Source organism: Pleurodeles waltl, chromosome 7 (genome assembly GCF_031143425.1).
Source record: "Pleurodeles waltl isolate 20211129_DDA chromosome 7, aPleWal1.hap1.20221129, whole genome shotgun sequence".
Classification (NCBI taxonomy): Eukaryota; Metazoa; Chordata; class Amphibia; order Caudata; family Salamandridae; genus Pleurodeles; species Pleurodeles waltl.
In genome coordinates this window covers 445,458,384-445,482,091 of record NC_090446.1, presented here as the reverse complement: position 1 = coordinate 445,482,091, position 23,708 = coordinate 445,458,384, and the positions used below count along the sequence as shown (strand labels likewise).

General features: G+C 45.8%; 1 protein-coding gene across 1 annotated transcript; it reads right to left on the bottom strand.

Annotated features, from left to right (window-relative positions):
* Positions 1-19,750: 19,750 nt before the first annotated feature.
* Positions 19,751-20,689, bottom strand: LOC138246888 (olfactory receptor 4E2-like). The gene has a single exon (XM_069201638.1). The coding sequence runs from the start codon at positions 20,687-20,689 to the stop codon at positions 19,751-19,753; it is 939 nt and encodes a 312-aa protein (XP_069057739.1).
* Positions 20,690-23,708: the final 3,019 nt, after the last annotated feature.

Here is a 23,708-nt window from a genome sequence, read left to right as displayed (position 1 = left end):
TGGTGTTTGGCATAACTTAAACAGTGACTCTTGGGAGTTGCAGTCTGGTCACTCCCTATACTACACACACTTGACTCCTGGGAGTTGCAATCAGGTAATTCTCTCTACTCCCCAACATTTGACAAATGTTTGGTATTACATATCTGTATGCAGGCTGCATTTAGGTTTGAGCATATGTTTACATTTTTGTGCATACCACGAATCCTGGAATGTGTTTTTATTAATGTGAGATTTCCAGACACCATTCGGACATGTGGCATGTAATGGGTCTTAGTAACTGTGATGTCGGATCTAATTATACAGATTGACAGTGTTACAACTCAGATACTCTGGCTATTGAATTGTGTTGAGGTACATGAACAAGACAGTGGCAACAGCTAAGCTGTGAGCATGCATTACATTGCAGTTTGGTGACATTGGTGGTCATTATAAACATGGCATTCTGGACCCCCACGCCGACGGTCCAGACCGCCATATTCTGAACACAGAAGTGAACTGGCTGCAAAGCAGCAAGTTCACTACCACCCACCGCCAGGCCAGAATTGACCGACCGGCCGACTGTTGACACATTCGACCCAGCGGTGGAAGCTGGACAGGTGGTGGGATTATGATCCCATTTCCATCAGGGATTCCCTGGCGAGTTACCCCGCTAGGTAATCCCTGCGGAAAGCATACGGGTGACAGGAATATTCATTCCTGTCACCTGTATGTGACACGCAAGGCCCCTTCCGACAACATCTACCTACCCCCCCAACCCCCTAGAACAGCCCCCACCCCTGAACCCCAAAAACCGACCACCCCAACCCTCCACTCCCAAAACCCCATGTAGGTCCCTCCACCCGACCCTTACCATCCCCCACCCCTCACCCCTCACCCCTACATACAGGTCCCCAAACACCCCAACCCCCCACATCCACATGCACCCATTCACATACATGCACACATGCATACATGCACTCAGACACACATCCCCCATACACTCACGCACACCCCATGCACTCACACACTCACACCCACCCCCCTTCTCTCTCGGACAGCACTTACCTTATCTGTCGCACTGCTCTGGGAGGGAACGGGCTCCCTGGATTCTGCTCCGCCATCATCGCAGCCTCTCCATACACCGCCATGCCTATAACTGCTTCATTATAGGTGTGGCGGTGTATGGAGTGATGTGGCGGTGAGGGTGGAGCAGCATCCACCCCCGCCACTGACCGCCAGCATGGCGCATCGCGGGCCTCACCGCCATCAATGGCGGTGAGACACCATGCGTCATTATTTGGCGGGATGCCGGTCACCAACACTGGCGGTCTTTGATTGACCGCAGGCACGGTTGGCGGCGAGGCATCCCGCCAAAAACTTAATGAGGCCCATTATTTGTGTTGTAGCTTACCAGACTCCACTCCAGTTATTCCTGTCAAGCCCTGAGGATGTAAGATGGCCAAGACCTTCTTCTCCAAGAGAAAGAGTCTGAACAGGGCACGAGGAAGGCCACTGCCAGTCTTCTTGGCCTCCAGCTGCCGCATGGAGACCAGGGAACTGACTCTGCTCCTGAGGTGGTTCCACCTCTTCCTAATGTCCTCCTTTGTGCGCGGGGTGCTGGCTACAGCATTCACTCCGTCGACTATCCTGTCCCACATTTTCATTTCCCTACTGAGAGGAGTGTGCCGAACTTGGGCTCCAAACAATTGTGGCTCTAGTCTAATGATTTCATCCACCATGACTCTCAACTCATCCTCTGAAGACAATCATGGGTTTTTGGCCTGTAACATGCCTGGAAATTAAAGGGGGAGACAGTGACTAACTAAAGAAGGCAAGTGAAAATAAGGATAAAACAGACGATGAGTGTAAAAAGTGTAAAATGGGATGGTGGAAAAAAGGGCTGCCTTATGACAAAAAGTTAACAGAATGATGTGTGGTCTGTCTTGCTGTGCTGCAGTGGAAATGCAAAGGATTGTGGTCTGTGAAGGGGTGTGTTTTATAATGCCCTTTGCCAGCGTGTCCACTTGGCCCATGTGTGTCAGCTGTGTTGTTTTTTAATTCATCCAGTGTGAACTTTCTGTTTTTATGCTGAATGTGGACTGCGGTGGTCGACTGCAATTGGCTGACCACCACGCAGGGACTGCAATGGCAACTGTGTGCTTGTAATAGGCTTGATGATTGGCCACGGCGTTGACAGCTCTGGAAGTCAGACCGCCTAAATCCAAGCTGCTGCACCGCTGTTGGTCTGCCTTTTTTGCTTAGTGGGCAGTGGTCCTGCCTGCATGAATTGTAATAAGGGAGTCTGGGAACTGCCGGCACAGCTTTCTTTTATGGAAACACCAACATGTGGGTCTGGCCGCCCAACCGCCAAGATCGTATCAGGCCCTAAGTCTTAGCATAGCGCTTAAAAACACAATAGCTCCAACTGGGACTATCATGATGTCCTGATGGAGTCATTCCCAACAGTCCGACACCAGCCGTGGGGGAGTGTTGGGTTGGTCACGGAGTCGCACAGACCCCAGGTGCAGTACATTGGAAAACAAGGAAACAGAGACTTTGCATGGAGTCAGGGAGGTGAGGCGTCACGGGAGCCGGTGCGGTGTTGGTTCCTTACTGCTACCAGGGAAGAGAGGTGTTGGTTCCTTACTACTAGGCAGGGGAGCTGAGGCATTGGTTCCTTACGGTTGTAGGGGAGGTGATGTTGCGAGGTGTTGATTTCTTTTGACAAGGTAGGGTAGATGAATCCAGTAGGTCAAGACACGAGGCGTCAACTTCACAGTGTCGCGATCACACCCCAGGTGCTGCGGTCGAGACTGAGTGGGTGTCACGGATGCCAGTGACACTGCACTCAGGACTCATGCTGTGGTGGGACTTCACAGTCGCTGCGGTGGCATCAGGTCTGCAGCGTCAGTTTAGGTCATTGTACTCAGTGGGGACCATGGCTAAGGTCTAGTGAGCTGCGCAGAGCCAGATACCGAAGTCGCTTTGGAGTCGATGTACATGGTTTCTTCTTGGTTGCACCAGAACTCACACTCAAGGGCCCACTTTGGCAAGTTATGACTCTGAGCAAGAGAGCCCAGGTATTGGCAGATTAATTCTTTGATGTCTGTAATACTTCCTAACAGGAGGCAAGCTCAGTCGAAGCCCTTAGAGGAACTTTGGAAGCAGGATGTAGAAAGCAAAGCCCAGTTATTTCACTCCCAGGACAGAAGCAGCAAGCAGCAGGCCAGCACAGCAAAGCAGCAGTCAGAGTGGCAGTCCCTCCTACAGCATCCAGCTCTTTTTCTTTTCAGAATGTCGTCAGTCCGGAAGTATTCCAAATGTGTAAGGTTAGAGGTCCAGTACTTATACCCACTTCTGCCTTTGAAGTAGGAAAACTTCAAAGAGAAGCCTTTGTAGTGCACAAGACCCTGCCTTTCCTGTCCTGGCCCGACACACTCCAGGGGGTTGGAGATTGCTTTGTGTAAGGACAAGCACAGCCCTATTCAGGAACAAGTGTCAGCTCCTCCCATCACTCTAGTTCAGTAAGACCCATCAGGATATGCATGACACACCTCAGACCCCTATGTGGCTGTCTATAGTGAATTCACAAACAGCCCAACTGTCATCCTGACCCAGAAGTGAATTACACAGCCAGGCAGAAACACAGAATGGTTAAGCAATAAAATGCCCACTTTTTAAAAGTGGCATTTTCAAAGTTACAACTGAAAAAAACTTCACAAATAGATGTGTTTTTAAATTGTGAGTTCAGAGACCCCAAACCCCATATTTCTATCTGCTACCAATGCGTAATGATACTGAAAAGATATTTCAAGGCAATCCCCATGTTACCCTACAGAAGAGGTAGGCCTTGCAATAGGGAAAACACATTTAGAAGTATTTCACTATCAGGACCTGTCCTACCTTTTAAATACACTGCACCCTGCCCTGGGGCCTGCCTTAGGCCTACTTTAGGGGAGACGTACATGTAGTAAAAGGGAAGGTTTAGGCATGGCAAGTGGGTGCTCTTGAGAGGTCTAAATGGCAGTTTAAAACTGCCCACACAGACACTGCAGTAGCAGGTCTGAGACATGTTTACAGGGCTACTCGTGTGAGTGGAATAATCAGTGCTGCAGGCCCACTAGTAGCATTTCACTTACAGGCCCTGGCACACATGGTGCACTATACTAGGGATGTACCAGTAAAATAAATATGCCAATCATGGATAAACCAATCATCAATACAATTTAGACAGAGAGCACTTGCACTGTAGCACTGGTCAGCAGTGGTAAAGTGCTCAGAGTCCTATATCCAGTAAAAACTAAATGCAGCACATAGTCAAAAACGTATATTAATTTTAGTTAGTTCATGTTTGTTCATATCATATCCTCTCAGAATATGTAATATTAATTTCAATATGTAATGTTAATTTTAAAGCAAATCAACATCAATTCAATGCAAGCTATATTCATTCAATCAGGGGTCATATTCATTTAAACATGGCTTGTGTTCATTTCGATATGTGCTTTATTCATTTCAAACCATGCTACATTTAACTCACATAGTTTCATATACATTTCAAAAAGTGTCATTCATTTTAATGTCATACTAATTTTGATATGGATCATATTAACTTCACCAGATGTCATATTCATTTGAAAGTGGCTAACATTCATCTTAACATGTGTCATATTGCTTTCAATGAATGTCATATTAATTTCAGTGGATGTCATATTCATCTTAACACCTGACATAATAATTTTAACATGGGTCATATCCATTTAAACAAAGGCGATATTTATTTCAATAAATTCAATTTTCATTTTGATGTGTATCATATTAATTTCAAAGCATAACATATTCATTTTGACAAGTTTCATTCTAATTTAATCATTGGTCATATTTGGTTTAAAGCATGCTGAATTCATTTCAAAGAGGCTCATTCATTTCAATGCATGTCATATTCATATTCATCTTAGCATGTGTCATATTCCTTTCAAGTGATGTCTCACTCATATTAGCAATCATATTAATTTTAAAATGAATCAGTCCCATTGCAACACATATCATAATCATGTCAATGTGTATCATATTACTTTCAATGCAAACCATATTAATTTTGATAAATGCAATGTTCACTGCACATTATATTCTTTTCAGGACAATACATTTTCATTTCAGTACCTTATATTCATTTACATCTGTTATATTTATTCCAATGTATATCATATTCCTCTTGACATATGTCAGTCATTTCAAGAGATGTCCCAGTCTTTTTGCAGAATATTGTATTTGTTTCTGTGATTGCTTTATGGTTTACAGTGAGGGCCATATTTATTTCAGTATGATTGATATATATTTCAGTATATCTCCTATTCAGTTCGGAGTGCGAGTTATTTATGTGAATCACTAAGTAGCATATTCACATTGCCAGGTTTTATATTTGTTTTTGTCAAGTCGGATTCACTCTGCCAGGTATCATATTTATTTTGATACATAGTACATTCATTCTGATGGGTCTCATATTCATTTTGCAACAGGCTATGCATTTCAGAAGGTGTCCTATATGGGCAGCTGTAATTTTGACATGAACGGCTTCCCATATCAGTCTTTTCTACTTTCGAAGGAACACCAGAACCCTTGGCGACTCTTCCAAGATATGTCTCTGGGTTATAAATCATTCTATTGCCGTGCTTCCTCTGGGGCCTTGATTCTGTTGAACTCTGTATGAACCGTAGTTCCTTTCGATGATGGACCTTTACAAAAGTTAAAGCTTACAATCTTTGGAGGCATGCTTCTGCAACTGACTGGATACAGGCAGATACAAGCAGCAGTCACCGTAAGCTTGGACTGTTTGATCTGGATTTTTTAGTAGCAAATACTTTATTCGGCCATAGGCCATTAAAGTAACACAATAACCAATAAAAAAGACAAAATACATTGATTTCATAAAATAGTAGAGAAAATGTAATATATTGCATAAAAATGTTTCACTGTTGGCCTGATTACACTAACGATAATTCAGAACACAAACTGTAGACAAAAACCTAAATAGTCCATCATGCCTAAAAATAAGGTTCATGCATTTCATAATGTAAATAATGGCATAATCTATGAGTAATGATAGCCCAAGTAAACAGTTGGTAGTGAAAGCAATCGCACCAATAAAAACCTTTACTAAGCATGTTACCCTGCAAAAATAAAATTCATAAACCATTGGGCTAAAATATAACTACATACACAAAACATAAGCTAGCAGATGGTGACAATGGCTCACATATCGCAGCACTGGTGCACATTCAAGCCTCACAGGGTTCTGCAGGGCAACAAAATAAAGAATGTGCAAGTGCTCTGTGACACAGGTGAGAGGTTGAGTTGCATCCTGATCAATCCTACTTGCTGAAGTGCAGAACTCTAATATTATAGCAGAATGCCAGGGCACTTTCTAGCTACAGCCACTGGCAGCAGGAATCTGCTTACACAGTAAACAGTTAGGGCCTCTTTACGAGTTTGGCGGTCTTCAGACCGCCAAACTCACTGTGGTGGTTGGACTGCTGCACTCCTAGTGGTCCGACTGCCAGATTATGACACTGGCAGTCAGTCCCTTAGGAGACCGCCACCACTGCCTGGATCACGGATCCCGACAGGGTGGCGGCAGTCAAAGTCCTGGTCAGCCACAGCGGTGCATATGGCAGCACCGGCGTACTGATCACGACTTCACTTTTCGTCAGACTTTCCATGGCGGTTTCACCAGCATGGAAAGGCTTGCGGAAAGTGCCGTGGGCCCTTACGGGAGCCGAGGCCAATGCCGCCACACTGTTTCCACCAGGTTAACCGGCGGAAACATGGTAATATGATGTTTCTGCTGGTCATCCCAGTGGAAAAATCATAATACAACAGGGGTGTGAGGTCACTGGGTTGACGGTAGCCTCATCACCACGGCTTTGGCGCTCCAACCGTCAGACCACCAAAGTTGTAATGAGGCCCTTAGTCAACTCGTGTCAGAGCTCACGGTTTGAAAAAAGAGCAAAACATTTTGGAGCCCCAAACTCTGACAATAGAGTTTCAGCCATTTTGCCCGTGCTGAAGAATACAGTGGACAGCCAAACAAGATATTCTCTATGGTCTCAACCTTTCCCAAACATATGGAACATGATTGCTTGTGTGTAACTGTTCACTGCTAATGTACCAACCCTAAATTTGATTAAAAGCGTCTTGGCCCACTGCGGAACAACCTCATCAAGATAAAATTCAAACATAATGGAGGGTTTTAGAGACAGGAACCTTCCAGAAAGGCTGTAAATATGAACTTTCCATATGCACTCACTTTTAATATGACCCCACAATACTTTTTTCACAAGAGATTTTTTTAAGAGATGATGGCAGAGGGATTGGTCCACAGAGCTTCCAAACTCAGACTAAAGAACCATTTTTTAATATGAGCTAACCAATGAGCAGTCATGTCCTTATCCAAAGGGATAAGTTGACACAGGCCTTGCCTGTACGGTTTGAACTCAGGGCATGACCATAGCCTAACTCAATATACCAAGTGTCTCAAAGCTGCTAGGTCACCGATCTGCTTTAGAGCTAAGTCAAAATACAGAGGGATGAGTGGCGTAGATTGGGCGGGGGATAATAAGGACCCTATAAAATGTTTTTCTCTAACTGTGAGTGTATCCAAAGAACCTGTGCCCCAATCCTGGGCCCCATAAAATGAAGCCGACTGGACTGCAACCTTATAGATTTCCACTACTGGAGTGACTGCTCTCTGGGTGGAATCCCATGTGCATCCTTCCAATGACAGCTAACGTGCGTAATAGAATAGCCCTGGACTTTTCAATGTGGGATGACCATATAATGGAGCTCCTGAAACTTATGCTGAGGTAATTGAAGTGTTTAACTTCTTCAAGTACCTCAGACCCCAATGTTAGGGTGGTGGAGATCACAATATGAAGAAGTTTGGGGAGAATTTTAGATGTGTATTGAACTTTAAAAAGATTAGTGAACATATTTTTATGTTAAATAGTAATCTAAATCATTTTAGACATTTATTTTAAATGTAGAGAAAAATAACTACATCACTACTGTTAGAAATGGGGTTTTTGGTTGGCAGTCAGGTTGCCCTTTGTCCAAGTAAGAACCCTCACTCTAGTCAGGGTAAGTCACACACAATCCAAAATCAGCCTGCGCTCACCCTCCGGTAGCTTGGCACGAGCAGTCAGGCTTAACTTAGAAGGCAATGTGTAAAGCATTTGTGCAATAAATCATACAACACCATAGTATAACACTACAAAAATACACCACACAGTGTTTAGAAAAATATAGAATATTTATCTGGATAATTATAGGTCAAAACGATCAAAGTTGCAATATGAATTTGTAAAGATATCACTGAAAAGTGATATTAAGAGTCTTTAAGTCTTTAAAAAGCAATAAAATGTCTTTCAAGCACAGAGTACCTGGTTTCTGGTGGGAAATCTCCTCAGAGGGCCACAGGAGAAGAGATGCGTGGAAAAAGGGGTGTGTGCGTCGATTTCTCCTCAGCACACACAGACTTGCGTCGTTCTTTTCCACGCGGGGAAGTCGGGCGTCGTTTTCCGGCGCGCAGACAGTCTCTTTTTGTGGATCGCGGGGATTACTAGATGTCCCGGGTCTGTGCGTGGATTCTCCTGCTTATTTTCCGGCTGCGCGTCGTTCTGCGGGGCTGCGCGTCGAAGTTTCGATCTCACGGTAGGCGTCGCGTCGATTTCTCCTTGGAAGTCGGGCGGCGTTGTCCTTGCGAGGCCGTGCGTCGAAATTTTGGTCTCACGGCAGGCGTCGTGTCGATTTCTCCTTGGAAGTCGGGCGGCGTTGTCCTTGCGAGGCCGTGCGTCAAAGTTTCGCACTCACGGTAGGCGTCGCGTCGATTTCTCCTTGGAAGTCGGGCGGCTTTGTCCTTGCGAGGTTGTGCGTCGAAGTCTCGATCGTCCCGAGGGCGTCGCGTTGATCAGCGTCGGTGTGCGGCGTTTTTCTCGCCGCGAAACAAGCTGTGCGTCGAAATTTTCGGCGCACGGAGCGTCCACGTGAAAGGAAGAAGTCTTTTTGGTCCTGAGACTTCAAGGAACAGGAGGCAAGCTCTATCCAAGCCCTTGGAGAGCACTTTCACAGCCAGACAAGAGTTCAGCAAGGCAGCAGGGCAACAGCAAGACAGCAGTCCTTTGGAGAAAGCAGACAGGTTAGTCCTTTGAGCAGCCAGGCAGTTCTTCTTGGCAGGATGTAGTTTCTGGTTCAGGTTTCTTCTCCAGCAAGTGTCTAGTGAGGTAGGGCAGAGGCCCTGTTTTATACTAAGTTGTGCCTTTGAAGTGGGGGTGACTTCAAAGAGTCTCTAAGAAATGCACCAAGTTCCCTTTCAGCTCAATCCTGTCTGCCAGAGTCCCAGTAGGGGGTGTGGCAGTCCTTTGTGTGAGGGCCGGCCCTCCACCCTCCCAGCCCAGGAAGACCCATTCAAAATGCAGATGTATGCAAGTGAGGCTGAGTACCCTGTGTTTGGGGTGTGTCTGAGTGAATGCACAAGGAGCTGTCAACTAAATCTAGCCAGACGTGGATTGAAGGGCACAACAAGATTTTAGTGCAAAGAAATGCTCACTTTCTAAAAGTGGCATTTCTAGAATAGTAATATTAAATCCGACTTCACCAGTCAGCAGGATTTTGTATTACCATCCTGGCCATACTAAATATGACCTTCCTGCTCCTTTCAGATCAGCAGCTGCCACTTCAACAGTGTATGAGGGCAGCCCCAATGTTAGCCTATGAAGGGAGCAGGCCTCACAGTAGTGTAAAAACGAATTTAGGAGTTTTACACTACCAGGACATATAACTACACAGGTACATGTCCTGCCTTTTACCTACACAGCACCCTGCTCTAGGGGTTACCTAGGGCACACATTAGGGATGACTTATATGTAGAAAAAGGGGAGTTCTAGGCTTGGCAAGTACTTTTAAATGCCAAGTCGAAGTGGCAGTGAAACTGCACACACAGGCCTTGCAATGGCAGGCCTGAGACAAGGTTAAGGGGCTACTGAGGTGGGTGGCACAACCAGTGCTGCAGGCCCACTAGTAGCATTTAATCTACCTGCCCTAGGCACATGTAGTGCACTCTACTAGGGACTTACAGGTAAATTAAATAGTCAATCATGGATAAACCAATCAATAGTACAATTTACACAGAGAGCATATGCACTTTAGCACTGGTTAGCAGTGGTAAAGTGCTCAGAGGTCAAAAGCCAACAACAACAGGTCAGAAAAAATAGGAGGAAGGAGGCAAAAAGTTTGGGGATGTCCCTGTCAAAAAGCCAGGTCCAACATGACCCCCCACCAGCCTAAAGCCAGGGGAGAACAATCACTATCCTGATGTACTTCCCTGTTTGAGGCGACAGAACAAGGACCCAGGCCCACAACAGCAGGGGCATGCTCCAGTTCTTCGCCTTCCTGACTCCAATTGGATCCCTCTGTCCATACTCTCAGGGCCCACTAAGCCCATCCATGGGGAACCTTTCTCCTTTCCTGCGGATCTCATCTGTGCAGCACCTAACCTTACATTGCTCACAGATGTATCCCAGGAGCAGGATAGTACCACCAGGACCAACCCAGTGGTGTTGCCCATTCTATCCCCGGGGTGTGACACTTGTCCCCTCCCCAGGGATAACTCTGTCCACCCGGACAGCAAGCCACTGTGGTTACTGACAGTTGTCAGGGATGAGAGCCAGGCCCCAGGCCTCTCAAAGCTCTCCCACCACTGTGGCTGTGGAGAGTGGGGGGCGGTAGCCCCTGGTGCTGGGCACCCTTTAACCACTCTCCCTTCCACCAGGTCAGGGATGACAGCCTGAACCGGGTCCTCCCCTCTGGGGCTCTGTACCCTCCCTCCTGGAGCGGTACCCCCAGGGTCCACCATGGTCAGGGTGCTTATAGAAGTCGCCCTGTACCATTCCTCCACCAGTGCAGGGCTGTTAACCTGCAACTGGCCCTCCAACCTGGGGTCTGTACCTTCAGGTTGGACTAGGGCCCGGGGTGAGGCTTCCCTCCCCCTGCCCTCCCTTCTGGGGTCCAGCACCCTCCAACTAGGAGTGGCCTCCTCAGAAGACAATAGGGTAGGGGCACTGTTATCAGTAGCCCCTCTCTCCAGGTCCGGGGGGACACCCTGAACCTGGTCTTCCAGCCCAGGGTCTGTACCCTCAGACTGGATCACTGCCTGGCAAACCAGGACTTTCTGGGAGGCACACCTACCCCCCACCAGGTCAGAGTTTAACCTCTGCACCTGACCATTCAACTCAGAGTCGCCACCCTGAAGTTGAACAATTGCCTGGCACGCCAGGACTTCCTGGAGGGCACACTGATCCTCCACCAGGTCAGAGTTTAACCTCTGCACCTGACCATTCAACTCAGAGTCACCACCCTGAAGTTGAACAATTGCCTGGCGCACCAGGACTTTCTGGGAGGCACACCTACCTCCCACCAGGTCAGAGTTTAACCTCTGAGCCTGGTTCCCCAACCCAGGGTCACCACCCTGAGGTTGGGCAATTGCCTGGCACACCAGGACTTTCTGGGGGGCACACCGACCCCCCACCAGGTCAGAGTTTAACCTCTGAACCCGGTTATCCAACCCAGAGTCAGCACTCTGAGGTGGAACAATTGCCTGGCACGCCAGGACTTTCTGGAGGGCACACTGACCCTCCACCAGGTCAGAGTTTAACCTCTGGACTGGGCCATTCAACTCAGAGTCACCACCCTGAAGTTGAACAATCGCCTGGCACGCCAGGACTTCCTGGAGGGCACACTGACCCTCCACCAGGTCAGAGTTTAACCTCTGAACCTGGTTCTCCAACCTAGGGTCACCACCCTGAGGTTGGGCAATTGCCCGGCACTCCAGGACTTTCTGGGGGGCACTCTCACCCCCCACAAGGGACACGCCGTCCCCAAGGGCCACACAAGAGTCTGGTTGGCGCAGGTCTCCCGACCTCTGCCCATCCGGCAGAGTCTAGGTTTCCCCCAAACCAGAAACGGTCTCACCTGGGTCATTCCTGGGGGGCTCTGCTCTCAGAGCTGACCCCTGACTTTCAAGATCCTCCACTGGGGTCTGCCACCCCCTCTCAACCCTATGTCTGGACTTCTGCACCCCCTCACTAGGAGTGGTACTGCCAGACACCAGAACTGTTGGGATGCTGTCTACAGTCATCCCCCCAAGTTCTTCTGACACTGCGGGGCTTCCCTCAAAAGGTGGCCCTACGGTACAGGTTAGGCTCTGAGACCTACCTGGGACACTACAATCCTCTCCCACCTCACCTGGTCGGGAACCACCTAGACCACTCCCTTCAGGAGCACCCCCAAATGCCTCGTCAGACTCTCTGGTACTCACCCAAAAGTCTGCCTCCACTGCAAGTTCCCTGGGGTCAGAGAACTCACACTCCACCTGGTGTTGGCGTAGCTCTGGAAAATAAGGACCAGACATATGCTCTCCAGCAATTACATCACTCTGCCCTTCACATGTATTAACCACAGTACCCTTCACCCAACCACCCAGTAACTCAACCTTGGAAAAGCACTCTACTTCACCCTCCTGAGACTGGTGAGACAGTATCTGTCTGTCCCTGACACTCAACCCAAACTCTTCTGGGATGTCTCTACACTCTATATCCAGGACGTCCACCAGGGGGGAACCCTTTTCTCTGTCACTCTCTGCTAGAGTCAGTAAAGTGTCCCTCCCCCCAGTAGGAATATGACTCCCTGTGCCAGTTCCCCAATCCTTCTCAGGGACCCTGTGCATAACGGGAACTACCTCATACCCTTGAACTGCCTGGGGTGTGTCAACTCCCTTCTTCAAGTTGGGCACCACATCTCTGGGCTTGTGCCCTTCTTCCGCAGTACTAGATGCAAGATTTTTGCTGCCACCATCTGAACTGGACTCAGCCCTTCCGGCCTCCAGTTTCAGCTCTTTACAGCTCAGCTCTTGAGCTGCAATCTTTTCTTCTTCCAGGGCTAAGAGACTTGCTGCCTCAGCCTTTTCAAGAAACTCATCTAGCTCTTCCATCCACCGTGCTTGAGCCATGAGCCATTCTTTTTTCACTGGGTCTCTTTCCTCATCTGAGTCGTCTTCCTCCTCATGTGAGTAGTCCTCCTCCTCCTCTGAGGGGTACTTAGTCATTTGGTTTCTCGCTGCCTCTCTCTCTGCCCATCTGTCTTCCTCCCAGACTATGTAGGCATGTAGCATCTCTGCTTTAGTAGATCTCTTTGCTACAGGAAGGCCACATTCTCTGCAAAGCTTCCTTAGGTCAGCCTTAGTGAGGTGGTCAGTAGGCAAAAAGAATAAGTAGGTAAGCGATCCCATTCTGATAGGATCTTACCAGCAAAAACCAAAATCCAAAGTCCAAAATATCAATAGTATATCCAGGGGGACATCAGAGACCAAAAGTCAAAAGAGATGAAAAATCAAGTTGACCTTCAACTGTGGGTAGGTAGTGAAATACTTAGCTACTGTATGTCACTGCACAAACACAAGTCCTATCCTCACCGCTGATCACCAATGTTAGAAATGGGGTTTTTGGTTGGCAGTCAGGTTGCCCTCTGTCCAAGCAAGAACCCTCACTCTAGTCAGGGTAAGTCACACACAATCCAAAATCAGCCTGCGCTCACCCTCCGGTAGCTTGGCACGAGCAGTCAGGCTTAACTTAGAAGGCAATGTGTAAAGCATTTGTGCAATAAATCATACAACACCATAGTATAACACTACAAAAATACACCACACAGTGTTTAGAAAAATATAGAATATTTATCTGGATAATTATAGGTCAAAACGATCAAAGTTGCAATATGAATTTGTAAAGATATCACTGAAAAGTGATATTAAGAGTCTTTAAGTCTTTAAAAAGCAATAAAATGTCTTTCAAGCACAGAGTACCTGGTTTCTGGTGGGAAATCTCCTCAGAGGGCCACAGGAGAAGAGATGCGTGGAAAAAGGGGTGTGTGCGTCGATTTCTCCTCAGCACACACAGACTTGCGTCGTTCTTTTCCACGCGGGGAAGTCGGGCGTCGTTTTCCGGCGCGCAGACAGTCTCTTTTTGTGGATCGCGGGGATTACCAGATGTCCCGGGTCTGTGCGTGGATTCTCCTGCTTATTTTCCGGCTGCGCGTCGTTCTGCGGGGCTGCGCGTCGAAGTTTCGATCTCACGGTAGGCGTCGCGTCGATTTCTCCTTGGAAGTCGGGCGGCGTTGTCCTTGCGAGGCCGTGCGTCGAAATTTTGGTCTCACGGCAGGCGTCGCGTCGATTTCTCCTTGGAAGTCGGGCGGCGTTGTCCTTGCGAGGCCGTGCGTCAAAGTTTCGCACTCACGGTAGGCGTCGCGTCGATTTCTCCTTGGAAGTCGGGCGGCTTTGTCCTTGCGAGGTTGTGCGTCGAAGTCTCGATCGTCCCGAGGGCGTCGCGTTGATCAGCGTCGGTGTGCGGCGTTTTTCTCGCCGCGAAACAAGCTGTGCGTTGAAATTTTCGGCGCACGGAGCGTCCACGTGAAAGGAAGAAGTCTTTTTGGTCCTGAGACTTCAAGGAACAGGAGGCAAGCTCTATCCAAGCCCTTGGAGAGCACTTTCACAGCCAGACAAGAGTTCAGCAAGGCAGCAGGGCAACAGCAAGACAGCAGTCCTTTGGAGAAAGCAGACAGGTGAGTCCTTTGAGCAGCCAGGCAGTTCTTCTTGGCAGGATGTAGTTTCTGGTTCAGGTTTCTTCTCCAGCAAGTGTCTAGTGAGGTAGGGCAGAGGCCCTGTTTTATACTAAGTTGTGCCTTTGAAGTGGGGGTGACTTCAAAGAGTCTCTAAGAAATGCACCAAGTTCCCTTTCAGCTCAATCCTGTCTGCCAGAGTCCCAGTAGGGGGTGTGGCAGTCCTTTGTGTGAGGGCCGGCCCTCCACCCTCCCAGCCCAGGAAGACCCATTCAAAATGCAGATGTATGCAAGTGAGGCTGAGTACCCTGTGTTTGGGGTGTGTCTGAGTGAATGCACAAGGAGCTGTCAACTAAATCTAGCCAGACGTGGATTGAAGGGCACAACAAGATTTTAGTGCAAAGAAATGCTCACTTTCTAAAAGTGGCATTTCTAGAATAGTAATATTAAATCCGACTTCACCAGTCAGCAGGATTTTGTATTACCATCCTGGCCATACTAAATATGACCTTCCTGCTCCTTTCAGATCAGCAGCTGCCACTTCAACAGTGTATGAGGGCAGCCCCAATGTTAGCCTATGAAGGGAGCAGGCCTCACAGTAGTGTAAAAACGAATTTAGGAGTTTTACACTACCAGGACATATAACTACACAGGTACATGTCCTGCCTTTTACCTACACAGCACCCTGCTCTAGGGGTTACCTAGGGCACACATTAGGGATGACTTATATGTAGAAAAAGGGGAGTTCTAGGCTTGGCAAGTACTTTTAAATGCCAAGTCGAAGTGGCAGTGAAACTGCACACACAGGCCTTGCAATGGCAGGCCTGAGACAAGGTTAAGGGGCTACTGAGGTGGGTGGCACAACCAGTGCTGCAGGCCCACTAGTAGCATTTAATCTACCTGCCCTAGGCACATGTAGTGCACTCTACTAGGGACTTACAGGTAAATTAAATAGTCAATCATGGATAAACCAATCAATAGTACAATTTACACAGAGAGCATATGCACTTTAGCACTGGTTAGCAGTGGTAAAGTGCTCAGAGGTCAAAAGCCAACAACAACAGGTCAGAAAAAATAGGAGGAAGGAGGCAAAAAGTTTGGGGATGTCCCTGTCAAAAAGCCAGGTCCAACAACTACTAACTTAATTTTGAATTAAATATTCTTCTAATTTAAATGATAAAAGTTAAATAGCAAAATAAAGTAGCATTGTTTTTTTACAGATTTAGTTTAAAACAAATCCCACCTAAAGTAAACTTTAAACATTTACTTATTATGTATTAAAAACAAAATGTTATTAATGATCAAATATTGATTAACAATTTTATAATTTTAAAAATAAAGTTACTTTTATTTTTAAATTAAAAGAGGTTATTATAATATTTTACCATAAAATAATATTTAGGTTTTATTTCTATATCATGTTTTAACTTTAAATCAAATGTCAATATATAGTTTAAATTGAATACTTTAATTTAACATTACTTTTTTTATTTCGAACAGTTTTTGTTGATTTTGATAAAATACAGCATAAGACTGGTGTAATAACAAAGAGGTAACCTTGCAAATTAAGAAATGTCGGTTCATTCTCTAACTAGTACTTACTAATGAGAATCTCTCACGTATCATATATTTCATATTTGAGTGGATGGAACCTAAATAAATTGCAAAATACAAGGAGCACCTTTGTGAAAGGAAAGAAGAGAAGAAGAAGGGGGAGAGAGATAGAGGAAGAAGAGGGAAAAGATAAAAATGTAGTGCTGTCTTTGTGGAAGTTCAAGGTGGGTTAATATTTTGTAATACCTGTCAAGTTTGGACCATAGGAGGTGAGTTTTTTGTTAAAAGACTGCTAATGTAACCCATTACCCACACTCCTTGCAAAACATACCCAAACACACCATGTATGAAAGGAAATGTTGTTGTAGTTTTTCCAGTGTGCAAGTATTGTTTTGACACCAATGAATGGTGAGTAGAACATCTATGAGAAAACAGTCCAATAGTGAAGATATTGTGTTTAGTGTTGATGTGGCATTTTTAAATAGTGAGACAATTGTATGTGATATGCTGAATATATTTGAACGTGTGGATTCAATAGCTTGACAGAATGGGGTAATATGTTTGCAATAGAATAAATGATGGTCTAGATCGCCTGTGGAGTGGTGACAATGCAAGAAGGCTGCTGAAGACAGGAGGCCTCTTTGGTGTAAGGAGGGTGTGGCAATACAGTGGTTGGCTATGTAGAATGCTGAACTACATTTATTACAGTTTTGGGTCCATTCAGGCTGTAGTAACTTCACAACTTTACAACTGCAGTTTCTGAATAGCAATAGGCTTACCCTCTTTTTGGGTGAGTGCATGTCCCTCCCTAAACCCTTAACTAACCCTCTGTAAGATACTCATTACTCTATAAAAAACTTCTTACTTGTATAGCGCACTATTCACCTGTTAGGGTCTCAAGGAACTGGGCGCATACCACTGTGGAACTCTTCCTGGCTTTTCCCTGTGAGGTGCCCTCTCCTGGGCAACCTCCAAGGTGAAGCCAGGTATCCCAGCAACATCCCTTGTGGAGATTAAGCAAGCTATTGCCCAGAGTTACAGAGTGGGACGCATGAATTAGATTAGGCACCAATGCAAGAATTATCAGGTCCAAGGAAACTGAGCCCAAGACCCGCAGAGCTGGGAATTGAACCCTGGTCCTGGGCCAGATTTCTCCATCAGGGTCTGCCACTCTAACCATTGAGCCACACTTCTCCACTCTTCCACTCTTCTGTACCCTTTGCCATTTAGTACTATGTATGTCCCTTTTCCCAGCCGCTCCCTCTGGGTCCTTCTACATTTACTACAAAGGGGCTGATTCCAGGTTGCTCATAATATTCTGAGCAATGCGTAAACTCCTGTTTATTTACTTGTCAGAATTGTGAGTTTAAAGGTATTTAATGCATCCAATAAGTATAAATAACTCTCCTTCATTAGATTTTGGAAGGTCAAACCTGAGGAAATTTAGAAAGGAAAAAGACACAGGTGGTCATTCTAACCCTGGCGGTAAAAACCGCCAGGGCGAATGACCGCGGTAGCACCGCCAACAGGCTGGCGGTGCACCGCTGGGCATTCTGACCGCGGCGGTTCACCGCGGCCAGAAACGGAAAGTCGGCGGTGTACCGCCGACTTTCCGCTGCCCTTGAGAATCCTCCATGGCGGCGGAGCGCGCTCCGCCGCCATGGGGATTCTGACACCCCCTACCGCCATCCTGTTCCTGGCGGGTCTCCCGCCAGGAACAGGATGGCGGTAGGGGGTGCCGCGGGGCCCCTGGGGGCCCCTGCAGTGCCCATGCCAATGGCATGGGCACTGCAGGGGCCCCCGTAAGAGGGCCCCACCTTGTATTTCAGTGTCTGCTTTGCAGACACGGAAATACGCGACGGGTGCCACTGCACCCGTCGCACCTTCCCACTCCGCCGGCTCAATCCTGAGCCGGCGTCCTTGTGGGAAGGCTGTTTCCCACTGGGCTGGCGGGCGGCCTTTTGGCGGTCGCCCGCCAGCCCAGTGGGAAACCCAGAATGACCGCCACAGTATTTACAGTATCATGCGGATTTTGGTGTGTTAAATACCACAATCCGCATGTTATTCCCCATGAACTCGTAATTGATGATATTTATGGCACCCTGTGGTATCGTTATTTATCAGGGTCAATAAATACCACCTTACCTCATAATCAGGCCCTAAGTTGTAAACTCACATATCTGAGGATCTCACCATAGAAAAGATAGGAGAAGTGGATTTAGAGATTTACAATTGTAGGTTTGTTAATTTCATCTTGTAGTTCCTAAGTAGTAGTACTGTGATACTTCTTTATATTCTACAAAATGCAGTTTGTGATTTGGGCCCTAAGAAGCCACACTCTAAATCCTTCTACATTCATGGTGCTTCTGCATACTTAATGACCAGTGTCGAAGCCCCACTTCCAGGCTTTTCTACTCCTTCTGCTGCTGAAAGAATATAAACCATTGTTTTATCTGAGCTGCTAATTGTGAAATTTCCATCGCTGTAAATTTGTCAGGTTGCAGTTTTAAAGCACACCAACCTTGTGCTTATGAGTAATCATTGTTCCAACAGACAGTTTCCTCAGGGATTTGGGGATTCATTTCGGGGGATAAAATAACAACAGTTAAGTGCATAGAGAGAGGTAAGAATTTACTATACTCAACTACACATTTTCGTACCTTGAATATATATATATATATATATATATATATATATATATATATATATATATATACATATATCCAAGGTATGTTTATGTGAAGTTAGGTATAAAAATTATATGCAAACTAACCTTTTGATATTTTGTCCATCTGTCGATATTTAGGATTTGATATTCCCAGCGTACACTGTTTCTGCACATGGAGACCCTTCCTAAACTATTTTTACGGGTTACTCCTAGTCCAGAAGAGGACACATGCTAGACAAACCTGCCTATAAAGCTTTAATGCTATCAGCACATTAATGTTCACTTCTCAGCTACATTGTCGTTTGTATAAGTACATCTATCCTTGCTCCTCACACAAAAATCTTAAAGCAGATTAAAGTGTCTTTATTGCCCACAAACAATTTGGAAGTGTTTCCTTATCTGAACATTGGTTTCTTGCTTGAGGGGCTGAAGTCACTGGTGATACCATTTGATACCATCAATACTTGCCATGTTTGTTGCCACCACCTTCCCTTTGTTGAGATGAAAAGTCCGAAAGTGGGACGCAGATTTGACAGGTAGGATGAGGCATACATAGAATACATCAGATAAATATTTCAGCCTGGCCTGTTTGGCATATACAGCTATATAGGACAAGGCTTCTGGCTTGATATATAGTTGGGTGGTAGTGGACAGTTCTTCAAATGCGGAATGAGTCGTAAGTTATCTGTTGTGGATTCCCACTGCTTTAAAATCTTCTGGCAGAATTACCTTCCACTTTAAGCAAGATGTAGCAGAGATGTTACGCCATGAGGAATTTGTAGTTAACAATGGCTTAGTTTTTTGGAGCAAGTAACCAACAAACATACTGTAACCCTCCCAGGCTTAAGATCTTGTATGCAAGGTACACCCCAGCTATACATAGGTTCCTCAATGTGCTGTTTTATGTCCAGTAGATATTCTTCTGCTCACAAGTTTTTTCATTGCTACTTTCACTTCTGCATTACGTAAAGTATAGATCATAGGGTTAAGCAATGGTGTGATAACAGCATAGAAAACTGAAACTAACTTATCCAATGGAAGCGTAGTAGCTGGCCTCAGATAAATGAAGACACAGGGCCCAAAAAATGTAGTAACAACAGTAAGGTGGGCACCACATGTGGAAAGGGCCTTACGCTTCCCTTCGGCTGAGCGTCGTCTTACTGCGAGCAGGATCAATGTGTAAGAAATGATCAGTATGAGGAAACACACCACTGAGATCAGTCCGCTGTTAGATATAATCAAGGCTCCAATAACGAAAGTATCTGTGCAGGCTAACGTAAGCAAAGGCGGGATATCACAAAAGAAATGGTCGATTTGATTTGGCCCACAAAATGGCAAGGTCGTCATTAAAATAATCTGTGCTGTGGAGTGCACAGCTCCACCAACCCAGCAAGCAAATACCAACAAGTTGCAAACCTTTCTGTTCATGATGGTGGTGTAACGCAAAGGATTGCATATAGCCACATATCGATCAAAGGCCATGACAGTAAGGATGAAAACTTCCACACAGCTAAAGAAGTGAAATAAGAATATTTGGGACATGCATCCATTGTAGGAGATGTTTTTCCTGTTAGTTACAAAGTTCACAAGCATGTTAGGGGTGGTGATAGATGGGTAGCACAAGTCAACAAAAGACATGTTACTGAGGAAATAGTACATGGGAGAGTGAAGAGATGAGTCTCCTTTTACTGTCACAATGATGAGTAGGTTTCCAAGCATAGTTAGAATGTACAATATTAAAAACACAAAGAAAAGCAACATCTGTAGGTTTGGGTTGTTTGAAAAACCCAATAGCAGAAAGTCCTCTACTGTGGTTTCATTCACCATGGTGCTTGGATTTTAGTTCAAAGTTGGATGACCTGTACAGAAATAACAATGAATTGGTAATAAGAGTGTGGTATAACAAGTTACATTTACTAAATAATAAACATATGAAAATTTTACAGTCACTCAAACTGTTGGTGTAAAATAAACAATTTTCAACTCACTCATTAAAACTAGGGTCATTGATTGTAGAGTTATGCCATTCTGTACTTGCCACTGGGATGCTTGATATTTGAACCCATGTAGTTCATAAATAAAACTGAAATAATTTGGATAGATGAATTCATCCAAACAAGTAATGCTAGGGAGGTGGCTCTTTCAAGACTCAGGCCTTCATTACATGTGTGGCGGTCTCAAAACTGCCACATTTGCGATGGTGGTTGGACGGCCGCAGAAAGGGTGATCTGACTGCCCTATTATGACCATGGCAGATGGTCTATGGTCCGACTGCCGGTACTGCCAGGTTCCCCATCTGTCGACAACCTGGCGGTCTCGGCGGTTGCAATCCGCCAGCGCTGCATCAGGATTACGAGTCCCCTTTCTACTAGCCTTTGCATGGCGGTCTGACAGCCATGCAAAGGCTGGTGGAAAGGAGGTGTTGGGGGCCCCATGGGGGCCCCTGCACTGCCCGCATTACGGGCAGTGAAATGCACGACGGGTGCTGTTGCACCTGACGTACCACAACATTGCCACTGGCTCGATTACAAGCTGACATCAATGTTGTGGTGAGTTTTCCGCTGGGACAGCGGGCCGAAACACTGTTTTAGCCTGTTGGCCCAGCAGAAAACTCCTAATAGGGCAGGCAGCATACTGCCAGCACTGGCAGTATGCTGGTTGCCGCGGCTTCAGCAGTCTTTTAAAAAGACTGCCGAAGTCGTAATGAGGGCCTCAGTGTGCTCTTTAATCCTCCCTTGCTTTAACAATTGCGGCTTGCAAGTGCATGCGTTTTGTTTTAATATTCATAGTTAATTGCTTTCTAAACTAGGGGACATGCCATGCCCTTTAAAGGTCAGCCCATTAACCAAGAGGCCTTCTCAACTTTCCCTGGTGAGCATAAAGAAGCATCTAACAGTTTATTTATATTTATTTAAATTAGTGAAGTGCAAATAGGCTCACCAGAAAAGGTCATTTTTACAGATCTTCACAAAAATTATACGAATACATGAAAAATATCTGTTGGTAAGATAATACCTCCTTTGATTCTGGAAAGAACTGATCACACATCTCCTCAAACAGGATATTGTTCAAGTGTACCTACATGCCAAACCCATATTCAAAAGTCCTTCACACTGCTTGTAACTTATCTGTACTCTGCATATTTGTGCTCATCAGTGGAGTAGCCTGATGCAGTAAGTTTCTTGAGTTTTAGTTTTGGAAAAACTGAATGTAAGATTCCATCCTTTTGTCATTTAGTGACTGACCTGTGGATGGTGTGTCTATAAATAGACTCTTTTCCATCTCATCCCGTGTGTGCAATGTTACATCCAAATTGATACTGGTGACAAAAACCTGGGAAATCAAGTGCCTCAGCAGAATGAGAATTGAACAGGGGTCATCAAAGGACTGCAATTTGGAGATAACTGTGCACACAAATGATGGGCCCGATTATGAGTTTGGAGGACGGAGTCCGCCGTCCCAAGAAGACTGCTGCATCGTTCCTCTCCTACACACCGTTTTACGATGTGTGCATCCTAAACCATTGACTGAGTTGACGGAGTGCTTCCCGCCAGTGGCGTGGTGAGCTGCAATGTTGGCGATGCATGCTCCATCACCGTCATGGCTGCAGCTAACTGCCAGGGCAATTACAAAAACACAGTTGTACTGACTGTCCACTTGCAGAGGCTAGCTGACGGCAGTAGGCCATTGCGATATGCTCTAAGCAAAGCACCAGAACAGTGCCCTTTGGATGGATTCAAAAACAACACAGCTGACATCCATTGGCCAAGTGGACTCACCTGAAAATTACACTATAAAACACACCCCATCCCAGACCATGATCCTTTGCCTCTCCACTCAAGCACAGCAAACCAGAGACCACATATTTTTTGTGAGATGAGGCAGTCCTTTTTTCCCATCCCATTTAACACCTTCCACACACTCCTTCTCATTTTTTCCCAATATCACCTGTCTTATTTTTTTAGCCCTTGTCACCCACTTTGATTTACAGTCATGTCATGTTCTGAAAGTCCACATTTTTCTGAGGATGAGTTGAGTGTCATGGTTGATGAAATCATAAGAGTAGATCCACAATTGTTTGGTGCCCACGTCCAACATATGCCTCTCAGTAGGAAAATGGAAATGTGGCAAAGGATAGTTGACAGAGTGAAAGCTGTCAGCACCACCTTGCGCACAAAAGAGGACATTAGGAAGAGGTGGAACGACCTGAGGGGCAAGGTGCATTACCTGGCCTCCAGGCAACACATTGAGTCCCAGAAGACTAGTGGTGGTCCTCCCAGCATCCCATTGCAGCTCTTTCCCTGGGAGGAGAAGATCTTGACCATACTGCATCCTGAGGGCTTGACAGAAATAGCTGGGGGAGAGGAGTCTAATAAGTTACACCACAATAACTATCACAAAACCTCAGTGTGCTGTATGCTCACATCTCAGCTTTTGCCACTATGTTGTTCATTTACTTTCTTAACATACAATATTCAAAGTATAAGAGACGTTAGGTTGTCAATGAGCATTGTCATACATAACATCACATGTATCAATCTCCAGTACATGCCATATATTGGAATGGGGTCTATAAGCGTTTTAATATCAAGTATGTGCCAATATGTAAATATATGGTCCAACCTAACTGCAGTGTGGCAACAGGTATGTAAGGCTAACCATTTGTCAAGTGTTGGGAGTTAGAAAGTGACATGATTACAACTACCATGAGGCCCTGTTTCTGTAACTCAAAACAGGAGGCCATTGTACTCTTGCCCATATTCACTTGTTTGCCTTGTCACAAGTGATGTTTAATCCTCATGGAATGAGCAATCTGCATATCATGCTGAACTCAGAGATGTGTCTG

Coding starts and splice junctions, on each gene's coding strand:
- LOC138246888 (XM_069201638.1), bottom strand. CDS start 20,689: ATGGTGAATGAAACCACAGTAGAGGACTTTCTGCTATTGGGTTTTTCA.